The following is a 19,044-nucleotide window of genomic DNA, read 5'->3' on the forward strand; positions in this document are numbered from 1 at the left end:
TACAGGGATCCCTCACCCAGCACTGAGATGAAGCCGCCTCTGGGGTGGGGCACGGAGGCTGTTTATACAGGGATCCCTCACCCAGTGGAAAGATGCCCTATGTTGAGTCCCCTGCTGCTCCCTGCAGCACTGTGCCTTTGAATGCCGCACTGGGGCCAGCTCTGCCCCTGAGGTTTGAGAATGCTGCCCAGAAATGTGGGGCTCCTCTACACTCACCTCACCAGGTGGCAGGTTTTCACCTGCAGGGAACTGCTTTCTGAGCTACGAGACTCTTGGTAGGTGCAAGGGCAGAGTTAAGGTGAATTCCACATTGCAGGCACAAGAGACTGGGGGAAGGGGGAGAAAGGGGGAGGAGCTGGGGGTGGAGCTGGGCCATGGATTTAGGGCCCTTGAATCAGGCTGGGAGGAGTCAGTGTTCTAGAATCACAGCAATGCAGGGCTGGAAGGGACCTCCAGAGGTCACCGAGTCCAGCCCCCCGTGCTGAGGCAGGGCCAAGCAAACCCAGAGCATCCCTGACAGGTGTTTGTCCAGCCTGTTCTTACCACCTCCAGTGATGGGGAGTCCGCAGCCTCCCCTGGCAGCCTGTTCCAGAGCTTAACTAGCCTGAGAAAGTGTTTCCCAAAAGCTAACCTACTTCTCCCTTGCTGCAGATTAAGCCCATGACATCTGGTCCTACCTCCAGTGGACGTGGAGAACAGCTGACCACCGTCCTCTGCAGAACACTCCTGAACATATTGGAAGACTGTTAGCAGTTGTCTCCCCTCCCCCGTCTTTTCTCAAGCCTAAACATGCCCAGCTTTTTAGCCTTTCCTCCCAGGGCAGGTTTTTAGACCTTTTACCATTTTTGTTGCTCTCCTCTGTATGCTCTCCAATTTCTCCACAGCTCTCCTGAAGCCTGGCACCCAGACCTGCATGCTGTACTCCAGCTGAGAACTCCCCAGTGCTGAGTAACATCTCCGGTGTCTTACACACGCCTCTCCCGTTAACACAGCCCAGACCATAACAGTCTTTTCCACAACGGCATCACGCTGTTGGCTTAGATTCCCTTGGTGAGCCAACCCCTAGATCCTTTTCAAGAGGACTATCACCTAGCCAGTCTTTCCCCATTTTGTGATTTCTCCTTCCTCAGTGCAGTCCTTTGCACTTGTCTTTATTGAATTTCATCTTCTTTCAATTCTCCAATTTCTCAAGGTCATTCTGAATTCTAATCCTGTCCTCCAAAGTGCTCACAACCCCCACAGTTTAGTGTCATCCGCCAGTTTTATAAACCTACTCTCCACTGCATCATCCAAGTCATTAATGAAAATATTGACTAGCCCCAGATCCAGGACTAACCCCTCTGGGACCCCACTCAATACATCCCCCCAGTTTGACAGAGAACCACTGATAGACTGTCCTCAAAGAGCAGCTTTCAACCAGTTCTGCATCCACCTTCTAGCAATTTCATCTAGACAATATTTCCCTAGTCTGCTTATGAGAATGGGAGACTGGGTCAAAAGCGTTACTAAAATCAAGATCTATCATGTCTACTGCTTCCCCCCAGCCACTAGGCCAGTAACCCTGTCAAAGAAGGATATTAGGCTGGTTTGGCAGGATTTGCTCTTGACAAACCCACGCTGGCTATTTCTTATAACCCTATTATCCTCCAGGGACTTACAAACTGATTGTTCAATAATTTGTTCCGGTATCTTGCCAAGTATGGAAGTTAGGCTGCCTGGTCTATAATCCCCGGGGTCCTCTTAGTTCCCCCGTTTAGAGACAGGTGCTATGTCTGCCCTTCTCCAGTCCCCGAGGACCTCATCCGTCCTCCATTTCTCAAAGACAATCGCTAACAGCTCCCAGATTGCTTCAGCTCCTTCCTTAAGGATCCGAGGGTGAACTGCACCAGACCCTGCCAACTTGAATAGATTGAACTCCTCTAAATACTCTTTAACCTGCTCTTTCCCTATCTGGCCTGCGTTCCTCCCCCCTTGTTGTTAATATTCATTGTGCTGAGTACCTGTCACCATTAACTGTTTTAGTGAAGACTGAAGCAAAATAGGCATTAAACCCCCCAGCTTTCTTGATGCCATCAATTAGCTCGCCTTCCTCAGGAAGTAGTGGACCTGCACTTTCCTTCATCTTTCTCTTGCTCCCAATGTTTTTAAAGAACCTCTTCCGACTGCCTTTCTGAAACTCATTTTGTGCCTTAGCCTCTCGGATTTTGCCCCTACCTGCTGGTGCAATTCTTCTGTGCTCTTCCTGTCCACATTGGCATTTTTTGAGGGAGTCTTCCTTGCTTTTAAGACTGTTAAAGAGCTCCAGAGGGAGCCACCTTGGCCTTTATGTGTCTTCCCTTCGCATCAGCCTACTTTGCTGTTGTGCCTTTAACACTGTCTCGCTGAGAAACTCCCAGCTTTCTCCCTTCAGTTTGCTTCCCCTGGGACCTTAGCTCTCAGTTCTCTGATCTGTTGAAGTCCATTTTTTTGAAGTCCATTGTCCTGATCCTGCTGCCCCCACTCCTTCCTTTCCTTAGAGTCATGAAATGGTGTCATTTCAGGGTCACTTTCACCCAGATTGCCTTCTGCCTTCACATGCACAACCAATTCCTCCCTGTTGGTCTGAGGTGTTGTTGAAATGTATGTGGACCCCCCAGTCCTGCAGGGGTCCCCTGGTGAGCCCCAGCTGGGGAGACAGCCAGCTAGAAGAATAAGCCAGCTCTGTCCTCACCAGCCAGGGATATGTACTTTGTGAAGGGAGGGGGTGCCCAGGAGGGAAAGGGGGGCAGTAGGGTGCCTCGAGGCAGGTGGGGGGGTGAATGAGGGAAGGAGGTGCAGGAAGGGGGGTGGAGGGCTCACAAGGATATATGTGCAGCAGCTTGGCGGCCAGCTGGGAGGAGGGGATGTACCAGGGATGCATCATCAGGAACATTCGCACCAGCTGGGGGTCCCGCACCTTCCCCTCATTGTCTGCAAGAGAGAGTAGGCCCTGCTCAGAGATCCGGCAACCCACCACCCCCTCAGAGACCCCCCCACAATTCCCCACCCCGCTCAGAGACCTCCCGCAACCACCCACCCCGCTCAGAGATCCCACAAGCCCCCACCCTGCTCAGACCCCCCCACTACTCAGAGACCCCCCCACAGCTCCCCACCCCATTCAGACCCACCCCATTACTCAGAGACACCGCCCACAACCCCCTAACCTGCTCAAAGATCCCGCAACCTCCCACCCCACTCAGAGACTCGCCCTGCAACCCCCCACCCTGTTCAGAGATCCCACTACCACCCACCGCTCTCAGATCCCCCCACTACTCAGAGATCCCCCGCAACCTCCCATCCCACAACCTCCCACCCCACTCAGAGACCCCCCGCAACCCCCCACCTTGCTCAGAGACCCCCTACAGACTCTCAGCCTGCTCAAAGACCCCCCCACCCCACTCAGAAACCCCCAACACTACTCAGAGACCCCACCCCCACAACCCCACACCCTACTCAGAGACCCCACCCTGCTCAGAAACCCCTGCAACCTCCCACTCTGCTCAGAGATCCCCCACACCACTCAGAGATCCTCCACAACCCTCCAACCCGCCCACACAGAGACCCCCTACAACCCAACCCGCTCAAGAGACCCCTACTGACTCCCCAACCCAGAGACCCCAGTGATCCCCTCCCCGACTCAGCACCCCCTGTTGACCCCCCAACCTATTCAGATTACATCTGCACAGCCTTTGGCAGTGAGGCTCAGAGCTCGGGTCGCAGACTTGCAGACATTGCTGGGCAGACATCGCTGTGTGGACGTTGCGGCTTGGGCTGTGAAGCCTGGGGGCGGGGGTCTCCAGCCCAGGTGACAGTGTCTACACAGCTATTCTTAGCCCCGGGGCATGAGCCATCTGTTGCCCCAGGCTCGGAGACTTGCTGCGTGGCTGCCGCTCACCATGTGGACATAGCCACAGAGAGACCCCCCACACACACACACACTGCTCAGCAACCCATACTGACCCTGCTCCCTGCAGCACAGCACCCCCAGCCCCTCACCGGGGTCAGCAGACTGGGAGCAGAGAGCGCCCTCTGCTGAGCCCCCGCCCCACTCCCTGCAGCACAGTGCCCCCAGACCCTCACTGGGGTCAGCACTGATTACAAGGTGGAGAGCGCCCCTGGCTGAGTCCCCGCCCCACTCCCTGCAGCACAGCGCCCTCTAGGGGTCAGGACAATTGATCCTATAGGTTGAAGAAAACCCCAAAGCCCCAGCCTGACCCCAGCCCCTTGGGCAGCCCCAGCCTTCCATATACCACCTCTCCAGGCTCACACCCCACCTCACCCCTTACAGCCACCTGCACCAACAACCCCTTCTTCCCACACATGCTCCTAAATAACAGCTCCCCCCCAGCGCATTACCAAAGGCCTCAATGCAGCCCTGCAGCAGCTCCTCAACAGTACAGCCCTTGTCCAGGTCCAGCGTCCCGCTCATCTCTGCTCCTCCCGTGCCGGCCAGCTCCCCCTCTGCCAGCCTGGGGTCCCACCACAGACAAGTGCTGCCCAGCTCAGGGGCAATGTGTCAGCGGCCCCCTAAGATCAGGGATCCCTGGTGAGAACCTGCCACTGAAAGAGGAGATGAGGCTAGAGTTATAACTCTTAGGAGATGCAGCCACCTCTGGGGCAGGGGAGCTGTTTCTACAGAGATCACTTGCCTGAGGCTGAGGTGCACTGGGGTCAGCGCTGCCCAGAGGGGTAGTTGCAGAGATCAGCCAAGGGAGGCCGTCCAGGGTTTAGGGTGTTTCTGTTCCCTTCGCCCTGACGCTGTGAACACTGGGGGAGGGAGAGTTTGTTGCAAAACAAAACAGCTAGAGAATTTCGGGTAAAGTTGCAAAATGTTTCCTCCATCCTGGCTTCCTGCCTTGGCCCGGGTCAGAGACGGGCTCTGTTTTGCCCCTGGGAGTGTAGAAGTATGGGACATGGGGACTTTCCCCTCCAGGGAGCATGGGCTCCAATTCGGTTCCGGGGTGGGGAGACTGGCTGGCTCGGGGATGGGGGGAATGAGATATGGGCCTTCCCCCTCTAAGTTACAACCTTCCACTTTGACCCTAAAAACACAAAGCATGTGCAACTTCAACATCCCAGCAGGAAAACCTGCTGCGGAGAGATTAGCCCATGATCACAGAGTGGGGAAATAGAACCCAGGAGTCCTGGCTCCCTAGCCCCCCCTGCTCTCCCCCACTGGACCCTGCTCTCCACCCAGAGCTGGGGACAGAACCCAAGCATCCTGGAACCCAGCCCCAAGTTCTTCTGACCTTGCACAAAGCCCGAAGGAGCAGCCCCTGCAGCTGGGGCCCACTGAGCTATTCTGAGCCCTGTGGCTGTTAAAGGACCGGGATGGAATTTATAAGTGGCCTTTTGCATAGTAACATCGCTTGGAGGGTGAGGAGAGGCGCGGGGGCTGTCTGCTCTTTGGTTGGGGGGCTGTAAAGAGGGGGTGATCGTAGGTGGAAAGCAAGTTCCCAGGCTCTATCCCCTCAGTAAAGGTATCTGAGGGTTAAACGTGACAACAGGGGATTGGGTCAGATCCAGAGCCAAGGAATGTTTGGAGAGAGATGAAGGACCCAGGAATCCGGCCACAATGACTCAGGCTGAGAGATTAATTTAGACAAGGGCTCACATCTCGGGAATTCGAGCTGCACTGTGTGCGGAGCTGGAATCTAGGGAACGGCTCCTGATGGATTAGCGATCGGGGGGGAGGGGGAAGGGGCCTGGTGCGCAAGGTGCCATCCATATCTGGGATCCAGTGGGAATGGGTTTAGATCTGTGTTGTAAATCCCTGCATAAACAGCACCTCCCCAGAAGTGGCTGCATTTCAGCACCAGGCAAGGGCTCCCTCTATAAACAGCCCCCACATCCCACCCCAGAGTTGTCTGCATCTCAGCATCAGGCAAGGGACCCCTTTGTGTAATTGCTCTGTAGTAAGACAAGATTATTATTAATCTTTTAAGACAAGCTTTTGTGTGTGCAACTTACCACGCTGTAAATTGAGGGTTGGGGTTTCTTGCAGTGTTATTTTTAGGCAGCTTTTTGTTCATGGTTAGTTAGAAGAGGAATAGAAGCAACAATGAGTGAGTGAGCTGAGGGGGGAGGACTGAACGAAAGGCGTTTGGGGGGGACGGTCCCTCTTTTCCATCTGGCTGTTTGTTTGCACAGCACCTCCTACTAACTGCATGTCTCTCACATACGCACCAGCCATGTTGCAAAATATCAATCAAAATACAGTGTTGCCAAATGTCAGTTGCCTCACAGTCATCTCTGGGATAAATACATGCCACCACACACACATTGTACACACTGTATGCAGCATAAACACACAGTCGCACTGCACACACACGCACTATCACACTGTGTGGCATAAAGCTTTGCCAAGACACAGCTCTGCTGCACGCAATACCGCACTGCACACACCTGGCCCATAGTGTACTGTGCACACACAGCCACACACACACAGCCATGCTGCAAGCACTATACTGCACTGTACACCCCTCGACCATAGTGTACTGTGTGCACAGACACACACACGGCCATGCTGCATGCACTATACCGCAGTGCACACACCTGGACTATAGTGTACTGTGCACACACAGGCACAGGCATGCTGAACCCAAAATGAAACCCCATCATTGCACAGCCTGTTGGCACCCCCACACACCCCTGGGCTGTGGGTCCCAGCTGCATGGGGGACAAGGACCTTTTTTATCCTCTTCCTGTATCTCAGCCAGGCCTCTGAGCTTTTATTAGCTACAATACAACGGGGGGTCACCCCATCCCAGTGACATGGGCCCCACTCTTCAGTCAGGACTACTAAGCTAAGGCTCTAAGGCACCTGCTCCCTGCCCCCATCACTGCCTTTAGAGCCCTCCATTAGCCACCCATTATGCCCCCCAGTGCACCCACCACCCTTCCAACTCCATTCAACCCCCCCAATTAAGTGGGGATTATAACCCAGGGCAGTGCCAGCTCAGCAGCCCCCAGCCATCCCCAAAGTAGGGGTGGCAGCAGGGAGAGCCCCTGTGTGCCTCCCTTGTGTGTGTGTGGGGCGGAGGGGGGGACAGAGAAGTGCAGTCCCTTCCCCCACCAGCCAGGGCGCCAGGGGTTGGTGTGACAGTGGCAGGCGGCTGATATGACGGGGGCAGGGGAGGGGGTGGCGTGATGGGGGCAGTGGGTGGGGGTGTGCCGGGGCAGGGGGAGCAGTGTGACAAGGCTAGTAGTGTGATGGGTGAAGTGGGCAGGAAGGGTGGCGTGCAGGGGGCAGGAGGGTCCGTGTGATAGGGCAGGGGCAGGGGGATGGTGTGAAGGGGGGTCGGTGTGATGGGGTGAGGGGTGAAAATCGGTGTGACCGGGGCCGTCCGGCTGGAGAAACGGGGCTGAGCCCCAGTAAACTCGTCTCACAGGTGGGAGTGTCTTTCACTCCCTGGGGCCCTGCGGCCGATCGGGGCCGGCGCCCCCTAGAGGGGCAGGCCCTGTCCCGCTCCCCGGCCCCCCGCCCCGGGGCCGGCGCCCCCTAGAGGGTCAGGCCCGGGTCCCCCCCGTGCGGCTCACCCGGCTCCGCTCTGCTCCTGCGCTGGGCGATATTCAAACGCGGCCGGGCTGCACAATGCGGCTTGTGTCTCCTTATCACCCCCCCCCGCCCCGACTTCCTCCTGCTGCCGGCTCGGGGAGGGTCGTGCGGGTCCAAACGCCGCCTGCTCCGCCCGCCGCACGGAGCGCCCCGGCCGGGCCGCCTGCCCCGCAGCTGGGGGGCGCCCCGGGCCAGGGGGCTGGGAGGGGGTCTCACCAGGCGGGGGAGGGGGGGCGCAGCAGGCACAGGGGCGGGGGGGTGCAGCGGGCCGAGGGGGCTGGGCGAGGGTCTCAGCAGGCGGCGGCGGGGGGCTGGGCAGGGGCGCACACACCCTTCGTTCACGCCGATGGTTGCTCGCCCCCCAGGAGAGCCAGAGACCGCAGGTGCCACTGCAGAATTCTTAACCCCTCCTGTGCCGGGTGCGCTGCCCTCACCCAGCGCCACTGGGGAGGGGGGGCTCAAAGCGAAGCGGGGAGCAGCCCCCGCCAATTCCATATGCACCAGTTACTCTGTGAGGGGGCAGCTCTGGGGACCCCCAGCTTCTCCCCCTCGTCTCATGTGCATGAGCTAATGTGCGGGGCGATTGGGGGGTAATAGAGCAAAGGAGGGGGGGTGACTGGCACTTCCCCCCCCCCCCCCCCACTGGGGGGCACACACAGCGGGGGGGGGGGGGGCCCGGGGCCGCAACCAGCTCCAACAATAGCCCATTGTCATGGCAACTAGCCCCACAGGAGGGGGGGAATGGGGACCCAGGCAGTGGATGTGGGTGCTGGGCTGAGCAGGTGGGGGATGGGCAGAGCTGGTCTCAGCCTCCCACCCCACCCCCAGCCCAAGGAGTCTCAGTGTCACCTTCTCCCCCTCAGGCCCAGCCACCTGCAGCATCATCCACCCCTCCCCCCTTCAGGCCCAGATTGTCAGCCTCTGAACCCCATTTTAGCACCCAGTGGCCCAGCAGTGATCATGGAGAACAGTCTCCACCCCTTTGCTCGGGCACCATGCCGGACAGGGTGGAGCAGGCTGGGTGGGGGGGAAGTGGTCTGCGGTTGAACAGAAATGCCATGCGCGTTTCTGTGGTTGGCAAACAGTCCTAAACTCTAGGGCAGGGTGAGGAACACCCTCTCCTCCCTCCCACCCTGCCCCATCACCTCACCCCAACCCCTTTCACATCCCCCCTCTGGATTGGGTGCATGTCTCCCCAAGAGTCAAAACTTGCTTACTCACTAACCTAGAAGAGCAGGTGCAACCTTAGTGCATTGGTGGGTGTGCGGGGCTGTCCTAAGATCCTGAGCCCCACCCCCTGGCACATGGAACGGGGGGGGGGCAGCGCCACCATGCTTGCTAAGGGGTTGTAGCCCCATCTGTGCAGTGGAGGCATTTGTCAGGCCCCAGGCTTTTTTCCGGTACAGAAGAGGGGACTGGGGGGCGCCATTGACTGGTTCAGATTTGGGGGGATGGATGGATTACGTACAATGGGTTCTATCCCCAGCTCTGGCAAGAGAGTGGGGTCTAGTAGTTAGAGCGGGGCAGGGGCTGGGAGCCAGGACTCCTGGGTTCTATTTTCAGACGTCTGTGAGATCTTGGGCAAGCCAATGGCTGAGTTTCCCCTTTGTAAATGGGGCCAAGCCCCTTTGGATCCCAGCCTAGCAGCAAGAGGGCATGTGGGGTCGTTGCTACAGTTATTCCCTTGCTCTCTGGCACCCCCTTATGTGCACATCAGGAATTGCTGCTTAACCCAGCATAGCTGGCAGAGCATGTATACAAGTGTGTGTTTTTCTGTGTGCGCCGGCTCAGTGGGTGTGAGTGTGCACATGCACAAGAGCCAGCTGAGTGTGAGAGCTGGCAGAGCATGAGTACAAGAGTGTTCAGGAGTTCTGTGTGTGTCCACACACGGGCTGTGTGTGGACACACACACAGCACATGTTGGCTGGGCGGGTGTGTGTGTGCACACGCTGGCTCTGTACATGTGTGTGCACACACATACACACACTTGCTGGGTGGGTGGGAGGGCCACTGACTGGTTGTGTGTTTCTCTGTGGGCTCACTGCCCTGCTGAGATGCCAATTAATCACTGCGGCTCCCAGCAGCCTTGAAACCAATTATGGTAAGTGCAGTGCCTGCTGCCTGAAGGGGGGGGGGGGGGGGGGGCGGCCCCCCCCCCCCTCCCCCCCCCGGGGGGGGGGGGGGGGTGGGGGGGGGGGGGGGCGGGGGGGGGGGGTCAGTGCCTGCCAGCTTGCTCACCCCTGGGGGGGAGGGGTAGTGCTGGGGGGATGCTACTGGAGCTGTGATAAAAAAAGAACAATCCTTTACATTCATGGTTTACAAAAATACCATAAACCAAGGAACCCAGGAGTCCTGGCCCCAAGCCCCCCTGAGAACTGGGGATAAAACCCAGGAGTCCTAGCACCCAGTCCCCTGTCTAACCCACTAGGACCCCACTCCCTCCTGCCACTAGGAATCTCCTCCCCCCCTGCTTGGGTGTTTGTGTTGGGGGAGCTATTTTTAGCACCAATTCCCCCTCCCTGGGTGGTAATGAGCAGCTGCTGTGGCCTGGGGGGGGAGGGGGTTCACCCACTCTCCCATCTCCTCTCTAGGCCCCCCTCACTCACTCTTGTGACTAGCAGCTCTGGCAGGTGGGGCAGGCACTGGCCCAAGGTCAAGAGGGCTAGAGATACAACCCACCCACCCCCCGGCTCTAACCCCCAATGCCCTCCCAGAGCTGGATAGAACCCAGGAGTCCTGGCTGCCAGCCCCCCTGCTCTAACCCCCTAGCCCCCACTGCCCTCCCAGAGCCGGATAGAACTCAGGAGGCACCAGGCGTGGACAGGTGCAGGGCTGGGGGCAAGACCCCAGTTTCTGGGTGAGGGCGGGGCAGGAAGGACCATGAGGGGGGAAAAAAGCAACATAGCCAGAGAGTGTTGAGTGTCATCTTTATTGCTGGCTCACAGCCCCAGACCCTCCACAGCTGGGGAAAGTGGTGGGTAGAGCAGCATACCCCACAGCTCCTAGGACTCCCAGCCCAGTGCGGGCGGTGGCTGAGACACACACATATGGGGTTATCATTAAAATTACCAACAAATCCCCAGCCTGTTCCATTCCCCCTGTCCCACATTAAGAGTTGAAAGTCACAGGGTATTTGCACAGATTCCCTGCCATAAGTTATAAAGGACCCCTAAAAATAATAAACATAAATGCCCCCTAAACAGTCAGCAAGTATATGGCAGGACGTATTCCGGGTTCTATTGGCTGTAGGATAGGAGTCTCATGGCCCAGGAAAAACAGTATTCACTGAGGTACAGCAATAGGGATGGAACCCAGGAGTCCTGGCACCCACGCCCACCGGCTTCCCACAAACCAGGAAGGAAAAAAACAACACACAATGCTCCAAGTTGTAGCAATGGGCTATGTGGGGGTTAGCACCAGGCACTGAGACCGCCTAAGGGGGAAATGCGGGGCGGGAGGACGGATGTATGAACAGAGATGTAAGCTGGTGGGGGTGGGTGGAGTGACTCTGTTTATTTTATAAGTCACCAGTGGGTGGGGACTGATCCCCCCAAATTTAAAACCACATCAGGGTAGCAGAGGCAGGGCACCCCACCCCAGATAATCACACGCAAAGGGGGGGGTGGAGTGGGGTGCAAAAATGGTGCGCTAGAAAGAGGGTCACAGTGCTGGGGGCCTGTGAAGGACAACTCCCACGCCTCCCCTCCCTCCCCCTAGGGAACTGTCACACCTTCTGCCTTGTTAGTAGATGGGTGACCATGGGATTTTAACCTACAGAACGGGTGTGCCCCAAAATATAGCTGGGTGTTCACCCCCTAAGTGGGTTGGGTGGGGGGTTATAATGGGGGGGAATTTCTCACCCTTAAATAAATAGCATGTTATGGGGGGAAGGGAGGGGGAAGTTAACCCCCTGCATCCCTTTTCTCTGGGTTTCTTCATCCCCCAACCCTATGGAATTGGGGGGCGGGGAGAAGGAAGGGACAGGAATCCAAATGTCCCTCTGCTTATCCTCAGCTAGGCAGAGGCAGGAAGTAGTGGCCAGTTCTCCCTGGGTGGGGTGCAGGGGGGATCCCCCACACAGAGAGGGGGGAAGGTCCACACACACAATGGGGGACATGCTGAGCATCTGGGGGAAGCCAGTGCAGTGTCTGTTGTTTGCTGGCACCCGGTGGAGCTTGGTTGGTGACGGGGGGCAGGGTCAGGCAGGCCTCAGGGGGGCTATTCACGGGGATCATCAGGCGCAGGGATTTTGTGGTGGGTGGGCTCGACGCCCCAGATCTCACGGGCGTACTGCGCGATGGTGCGGTCGCTGGAGAACTTGCCCGAGGTGGCGATGTTTTTAATGACCTTCTTGGTCCATTCCTTGGTGTTCTGGGGAGAGAGACGCAGGTCAGTGGCAATGACACATGGACACTGGGGGATGGGGCCGGGGAGGCCAGATGGGATGGCTGGATGAGTGTCAATGGGGCGGGCCGGCCGTGCGTGGGATGGATAGAGGGACAGCGTGTGGGGGGGGATGGATGGCTAGATAGAGGAGTGGGTATGGATAGATGAGTGTCTGCAGATGAGGGATGAGCGTGGGGATGGATGGATAGAAGAGGGTTGAGCGCAGGGATGGATGGGTGAATCCAAGTAACTACCACTGACTTTCATAACATTTGAACACCTTGAAATAAAGGTGAGTAGAAGGATGGACAGACAGACAGACAGACATCCACACACATCGCAGCCCCCCTGAGCTCCCCTTTACATACCTCTAGCATTGTGCCTGGTTCTCATCCCCTGGTCATCAGGATGCCGCAGGGCTGAGCTTGATGGGTTTTGATCTTTCCATTTCTCCCTGTGACGTTCCATCCTGCCCCCTTTCCAGCCCCCTGCAGGGCTGCGGCTCTCACCTGAGCTTGTCAGTGTTTCTCGGGGATTGAGGGGCCTGGAACTGAGCCAGGATGCCCAGGAATAGAACCCAGGAGTCCTGCCTGCCAGCCTGTCCCGGCCACTCTAACCCACTAGACCCCACTCCCCTCCCAGTGCTGGGTGCAGTACCCCAGGGAGGCCACTAGGGTGCACACTCACCTTGTAGAGGGCGCTGACATTCTCCTGGCATTTGATGTAGGCTTCGTAATCCGCAAACACTTTGAACCTGAAGATGGAGGGGAAGCAGGAGGGTATCAGGCTGGGGGTCCTTGTGCATGCTGCCACCTGCTGCCCACAGACAGGATCGACAACTGGAGCCTCTCCCAAGAACATAGCCAACAGCAGACACCCAAAGCTCTGGGGAAACCCTTCCCCCAATGCCTCAGCTGCCCCTCACTATGAGTGCACTCGTGGAAACAGAACCCAGGAGTCCTGGCTCCCAGCTCCCCTTCCCATAATCCAGACGCCCCTCCCCTCCCAGAGCTGGGGATAGAGCCAGTGCTTAATTTGTGCCAGGGCTTGCCAGGGCTGAGCCCCGGCACCTCTGGGCTGGACAGTTCCTAGCCCCGGCACCTCTGGGCTGGGCTGGGCAGGTCAGTTATGAAAGTGAAAAAATTGCTTGAGCCCCAGCACCTCTTTCCTTACAAATTAAGCACTGGATAGAGCCCCCTTCCTCCACCCCACACCAGGCATTGTTGCCTCTATCCCTTATTCCCTCCCCCCAGTGCCTCCTCCCACCTGTCATTGTTCATCAGCATGTTGACAATGTCCTTGAAGAGCTGGGGCTGTTTGGGGGAGAAGAAGCCGCTGCTCAGCTGGTCGATCACCTGTCTGAGCTCCGGGATGCGGTCGTAATAGTCCTTGGCACAGTAGCTGGAGGGGAGGTGAAGGGGGGCAGGTTACCTCAGGATCATGGCTCCACCCCAGCCCAGCGTGGCCTCAGGGGCTCCCCCCAAACCAGAAGCCCCCAGCCCCCAGAGGACTCCCCAAGCCCCCTGCCCAACCTGGCTCCCCCACCAGCCCCCAAGAGGGACCCCAGCAGCATGGGGAAGGCATGCTGAGGGAATGAGGGCAGGATCCCAACAGGAGGGCAGGCAAACAGTGTGAGGAGCCCAGGTGGGGGGGAAATTGGGAAGGGATCCTAGCAGGAGGGGAGGCAGGCAGCGTCGGGAGGGTCCTGGCAGCGGGTGATGGGTGCGAATCTGGCACTGGGTTAGGGGGCACCATGGGTAGGAGATCCAGGCAGCGGAGGAGAAGATTCTGGCAGCTAGGTGGGGGGGGAGGGTGTAGAGAAGGTGGAGCAGGAATCCAGCGGCAGGGAAGGGGGCATGGGAGGGAGGCCTGGCAGAGGGGTTCCCTGCACGAGGGAGGGGCAGGGGTCTGGCCCCCACCCTTTCCTGTCCATCTCTTCCACGTCTTCCACCCGCATGCCGAAGATGAATAAGTTCTCCTCGCCCGCCTCCTCTGCCATCTCCACGTTGGCGCCGTCCATGGTGCCAATGGTCAGCGCCCCATTCAGCATGAACTTCATGTTGCCGGTGCCCGAGGCCTCTGTGCCGGCCGTGGAGATCTGCTCGGACAGGTCGGCCGCTGGGATCACTGCGGGAGAGACGGGATCAGCGGTTTGGGGTGGGAGGTCTGAGGTCACCATGTGGGGTAAAAGGGCCCATTTGCCTGATCCGGGGCAATTGCGGAGGGTGTGGGGGTAAGTAATGTGGGTCAGAAGCTGCCATGTGGGCTAGACCCAGCCCTGAACCAGAGTGGAAGGGATGGAGGTCAGAGGAGGCTGCAAGGAGCAGACAGCCCCATTGGCCTGATTTGGGGTGGGAAATGGGAGTGCCAGAATTGGGGGGGGGGGAGCCTGGAGAGCCAGGCCCCCCCAATTTTTATCAGCCATTAGGGTGAGCAACGGGGGGTGAGGGGCAGAGACGAGTGAGCAGGGGGTGTGGTCTTGGGGGGGGGGGGGGGAGGGGGTGCGGGGGGGGGGTCTCGGGGGAAGCGGCGGTATGGGGAGGGGCCTCAAGGAGAAGAGGCGGCATGGGGGGCAGAGCCACCCTTCGGGTGCCAATGGCCCTCCCCCAACTTTTAGGGACCTTCTGACCCCACTATTCTCCCACCAGGGGTGGCAGAAGTTGCCGTGTGGGGTAGATGGCCCTTAACCTGATCTGGGGCAGTGGTGGCAGGTTTGGGGGGAGGATAGCAGGGTCAGAGGTCACGGCCTCCCTACCCTTCTCAGCCAGGGAGACGCGGTAGTTCTCCAAGAAGATCATCTTGAGGCGGTCGCCGATGATGGGGTCGTTGTTGATGACATCCCCAATTGCTGTGACCAGCTTAATGATCATCTTGGCTATGTGGTAGCCAGGGGCGGCCTGTGGGGGGACGGAGGGTGAGACTGCCGCTTAACCCCCACCCTCGCCTCCCACTAAGGGACAGCAGCACCGAGAGGGGTGGGCCTTGGCCCCCAGGTCTCACCTTGCCGCCGATCATGACAGTCCGGGGCACAAAATGCTGGTTGGGGTCCTTCTTGATCCCTGCAGGGGGACGGGGAGAGATGCAGGGTCAGGGCCAGTGTGCCAGGTAGCAGGGCCGGCAGCTGGCCAGTCCCTGGCCACCCCAGTGAGCACAGCTGGCCTGGAGGTTGGCCTCATAGCTGGGAAGAGTCAGCAGACCGGCTCTGAAGGCCAGCAGCAGTGCAGCAGCTGCTCAAAGCCTTTGCCACTGGCAGTGATAACCCCTGCCTTGCCCAGGCCCTGCCCCCGCGTTGCCCCATTCCAGATGACCCAGTCCTGACCTCGACTCCGATTCCAGGCTGCCGACTCCTGCTGCAGCCCCTGGGCCTGACTCCTGTTCCAACTCTAGGTATGGCTGCCCATGTCCCGGTCACTGACAGCGCCACCGAAGAAGTGAGTGGATACTAGTGGTTAGAGCAGGGGGGCTGGCAGTCAGGACACCTGGGTTCTCCCTCTCACTGTGGCATGTGGCTGGGGGTCAGCACTCACGGTTGTAAAGGGTGATGACGTGGAGGCAGTTGAGCAGCTGCCTCTTGTACTCATGGATCCTTTTCACCTGCACGTCGAAGAGGGAGTTCGGGTTGATTTTCACCTTATACTCCTTCTCCAGATAGGCAGCGAACTTCAACTTGTTCTCCTGGCGTGGGAGAGCAGAGATGGGAACCTAGGCCTTGCATCCCATCCCCCGCCCTGGGACCAGATCACAGCCAGCACCCCCTAGAGGGGAGAGGTCCTGGGTTCCATTTCCCCACCCTGGGGCCAGATCACAGCTGGTGCCCCCTAGAGGGGAGAGGTCCTGGGTTCCATTTCCCCGCCCTGGGGCCAAATCACAGCTGGTGCTCCCTAGAGGGGAGAAGCCCCGTGTCCCATTTCCCCACCCCGGTACCTGTTTAATTTTGGCAACGTCCCGGATAAATCCCTCATCGTCCACGTAGGCCAGAAGCTTTTTCAGATGGTCGAGGTCAGAGATGTATTCGTCCCCGATACGCTGGGGAAAGAGGAGGGTCAGAGCCAGGCCTGGCATAGGAGAGTAGGCAGGCACCCCCTCGCTCTGCCCTTCCAGGGCCAAGGCAGAGGAGAGGGGTCCAACCTATGAATGCCTCCACATCCCTGCATGGCAGCCTGCCCCTCAATGCCTGTCTGTATCTAGCATCCCCCCACCCCATAGAGCCCCCCCATCTCAGAATGGTCACCCCCCCCCCCTGTGTTTAGCATCTCCCCCCCCCACACCCCCCCCTCCTCTCCCCCCCCCTGGCCCCCCCCCCCCCCCCCCCCCCCCCCGCATCCCCATCCCTGCATATCACCACCTAGGATCCTTCCCCCCAGGGACCCCGCTGGCTCCCCCCTCACTGCACTCACCTCGGCAATGACCTCAGCCAGCCCTGGGTTGCACAGAACCAGCCAGCGCCGAGGTGTGATCCCATTGGTTTTGTTCTGGAATTTTTGCGGCTCAAGCTCATAGAAATCCTTGAAGCTGGAGGGTGGGGGAGAGAAGGGGAACGAAACAGGAAATAAATGAATGAGACGACCAAGGAGGGAAAGAATCAAAGCAGGACCAAAAACAAACTAGAGGGCAAAAGGGCAAAGGAGAGAGAAGAGAAAGGAAGAATGTGTGAGCGAACAAACACAAGAATCGATGAGAAGGGAAAGAAAGGATGAAGAGAAGAGTGAATGAATCAGGGGAAATGAAGGGAAGAGAATAAAAAAGAGGAAAGAAGAGAATAAAAACAAAAAGGTAAATGAATTAGGAAAAAATGAAGGTCTGAGAAACAAAGAGAAAAAAAGGGAAAAGAATGAATGAAACAGGAAAAATACAGAGGGCCAAAAGTGGAGAAAAAATAAGGGAACGAACAGAAAAAGAAGGACAAAAAGAATGAAATATATAGAAAAACAGGAACAGAACAGAAAGAAGCGAATGAATGAAAACGAAAAAGAGGGTAAGATACAATGAAATAGGAAGGAACACGAGAAGAGAAAGATAAAGGAATGAAGAGAATGAATGAAAAAGGGAAAGGGGAAAAAAAATCAAAGGAACGAGAGAAGAGGGGGGGAAAAGAGGGAAGAATGAAATGGGAAAAAATGCAGGATGGAAAAGAGAACCGAGCGGATGGAAGAGGAAAGGAATGAACAGGAAGAGAAGGAATGGGAGTAGCGGGGGAGTGACGGACAGTGAGGTGCAGGGGAGTGTAAGGACAGTAAGGGGGCAGAGCATGGCAAGGGGCAGGGCACATACACAGACTTCTTGATTATGTCGGAGTGGATGCGGGCGACCCCGTTGATGGCATGGGAGCCCACGATGCATAGGTGCGCCATATTGATCCTCTTGATGCCGCTCTCCTCCACCAAGGACATGCGCCGCAGCCGGTCGAAGTCCCCAGGGAACATGGCATTGACTTTCTGGGGGGGGAGGGAATGGCAGAATCCGGATGGAGCAGGCACCCCCAGAGAGAAGCTCCGCAACTGAGCCCCCCTAGGAGGAAAATGGGGGGTCCCCACTGTCCTAGCCCCAGGACACTCATCCCCTCAACACCCACCCTGCCCCACAGTGGGAGCCAATCCCAAATGCCCGTGGTTCCCTCCCAAGCCAAATTTGGTTCCCCACCCCCTCCCGAACCTCACCCCAGCAAGAGCACATGTGAATCAGCTGCAGAGCCAGGGAAAAGACCCCGGAGTCCTGACAGCACCACGCAGCTCTAAACCACTAGACCCCACTACCCTCCCAGAGCTGGGGACAGAACCCAGGAGCCCTAGTTCCTGCCACGTATGGAGGGAAAGAGACTTCTCCACTGGATTAACCCCATCCCATCCTGGGGGTGGAGCTTACATCAAGGAATCTCTGGTTAATTTCATAGATGATCTCCAGGTGCCGGGGCAGGAGGGTTTCCAAGAGATGGACGGGCCAGCGCTCCAGGGCCTCAGGCAGCACTGTGTGGTTGGTGTAGGCGCAGGTCCGCACCGTGATGTCCCAGGCCTGGGAGAGAGACAGCATGTGAGGATCCCCAGCACAGCACTGAGATGCAGCAACCTCTGGGTGGGACATGGGGGCTGTTCAACAAGAAGAATGACGACACCTGCTCCCTACAGCACAGGGCCCCCGACATCACACGTACACACACCCCTTACCTTGTCCCAGTCCAGTTTCTCGATATCAACCAGCACCCTCATGAGCTCAGGGATGGCCAGGGAGGGGTGAGTGTCATTCAGCTGGATAGCGACCTACAGGAGAGGGGCAGAACTCAGACCACCAATGACAGAGGATGTATGAGCTTATCCGTGAGAGGTCAGGGCTGGAGTAGCTGGGAGCTCCTGCCACAGCCAGCTCCTGCCCTCCTCCCCACAGCGCCCCCTGCTGGGAGAGGCCAGGGCTGGAGTAGCTTGGAGCGCCCTGCACAGCCGGCGCTCCTGCCTTGCTCCCTACAGCGCCCCCTGCTGGGAGAGGCTGGTACCTTGTCAGGGAAGGCATCAAAGGAGGTGCGGACGGGGTCCCGGCTGCCAAACTTGGAGGATTTGAAGCGGCGGATGATGTCCTGCAGGGTGGCCGCCACCGTGAAGTACTCCTGCTTCAGACGCAGCTCCTTGCCCTCGAAGAACTGCAGGAAGGAGGGACAGGTGAGGATGGGGCATTCACCAACCCACTCCAGGCCTGTACAATCCCAACCGCAGAATGGACCAGTGGCTTCAGATGCAGCATGGGCTCTCTCCAGCCCCTGCTCACAGCATAGGGAAAGTAGTGGCAGACCTGGGAATGTAACCCAGGAGTCCAGGCTCCCTGCTCTAACCACTACAACCCCCTCCCCTCCCAGAGCAGGGGATGAAACCCAGAAGTCCTGACTCCCAGCCTCCCCAAGCAGTAGACAGGAGGTGTCTCACGCTCCCACATGGCTGCAGAGACCTTGAAGGGGGTAACATTTGGGACACATAATGGGGGCAGGGATCTGGGGGCAGAGGGAAATCCCAGATTTGCCCAAAGATGAACACTCCTGACTAGTGAGATTTAGACCCACCTGACCCCCTGGGCCCTATCACTGCTGCCGGAACCGGGGG

The 19,044-nt window shown here is 58.0% G+C and overlaps 2 protein-coding genes across 5 annotated transcripts in view; both read right to left on the minus strand.

The window, feature by feature from the left end:
• RASGRP2 (RAS guanyl releasing protein 2) overlaps nucleotides 1–7,635 on the minus strand; it is a 15,880-nt gene extending 8,245 nt beyond the window's left edge. For 2 of the 4 annotated variants that reach the window (XM_024198821.1, XM_024198819.1), the window contains exons 1-4: nucleotides 7,558–7,635; nucleotides 4,375–4,578; nucleotides 2,847–2,949; nucleotides 217–279 (exon numbers count right to left, since the gene is read on the minus strand). In XM_024198821.1, coding sequence (XP_024054589.1) covers nucleotides 217–279; nucleotides 2,847–2,949; nucleotides 4,375–4,447 — 239 coding nt within the window. In that variant the 5' untranslated portion in view covers nucleotides 4,448–4,578; nucleotides 7,558–7,635. Of the gene's footprint in view, nucleotides 1–216; nucleotides 280–840; nucleotides 944–2,846; nucleotides 2,950–4,374; nucleotides 4,579–5,988; nucleotides 7,047–7,557 lie in introns of those variants that run through there. The other 2 variants (XM_024198820.3, XM_024198823.2) reach the window with 2 other exon arrangements.
• Nucleotides 7,636–10,486: 2,851 nt separating this feature from the next.
• The window catches only part of PYGM (glycogen phosphorylase, muscle associated), a 17,137-nt gene continuing 8,579 nt past the window's right edge, over nucleotides 10,487–19,044 (minus strand). The window contains exons 4-16 of the mRNA XM_026650462.1: nucleotides 18,447–18,643; nucleotides 18,124–18,216; nucleotides 17,825–17,971; nucleotides 17,234–17,397; nucleotides 16,360–16,474; nucleotides 15,887–15,988; nucleotides 15,490–15,637; nucleotides 14,963–15,021; nucleotides 14,718–14,859; nucleotides 13,882–14,089; nucleotides 13,229–13,363; nucleotides 12,650–12,716; nucleotides 10,487–11,947 (exon numbers count right to left, since the gene is read on the minus strand). Coding sequence (XP_026506247.1) covers nucleotides 11,795–11,947; nucleotides 12,650–12,716; nucleotides 13,229–13,363; nucleotides 13,882–14,089; nucleotides 14,718–14,859; nucleotides 14,963–15,021; nucleotides 15,490–15,637; nucleotides 15,887–15,988; nucleotides 16,360–16,474; nucleotides 17,234–17,397; nucleotides 17,825–17,971; nucleotides 18,124–18,216; nucleotides 18,447–18,643 — 1,730 coding nt within the window. The 3' untranslated portion in view covers nucleotides 10,487–11,794. The remainder of the gene's footprint in view (nucleotides 11,948–12,649; nucleotides 12,717–13,228; nucleotides 13,364–13,881; nucleotides 14,090–14,717; nucleotides 14,860–14,962; nucleotides 15,022–15,489; nucleotides 15,638–15,886; nucleotides 15,989–16,359; nucleotides 16,475–17,233; nucleotides 17,398–17,824; nucleotides 17,972–18,123; nucleotides 18,217–18,446; nucleotides 18,644–19,044) is intronic.

This window comes from Terrapene carolina, unplaced genomic scaffold (assembly GCF_002925995.2).
Source record: "Terrapene carolina triunguis isolate 2854851 unplaced genomic scaffold, T_m_triunguis-2.0 Scaffold89, whole genome shotgun sequence".
NCBI classification, from domain to species: domain Eukaryota; kingdom Metazoa; phylum Chordata; order Testudines; family Emydidae; genus Terrapene; species Terrapene triunguis.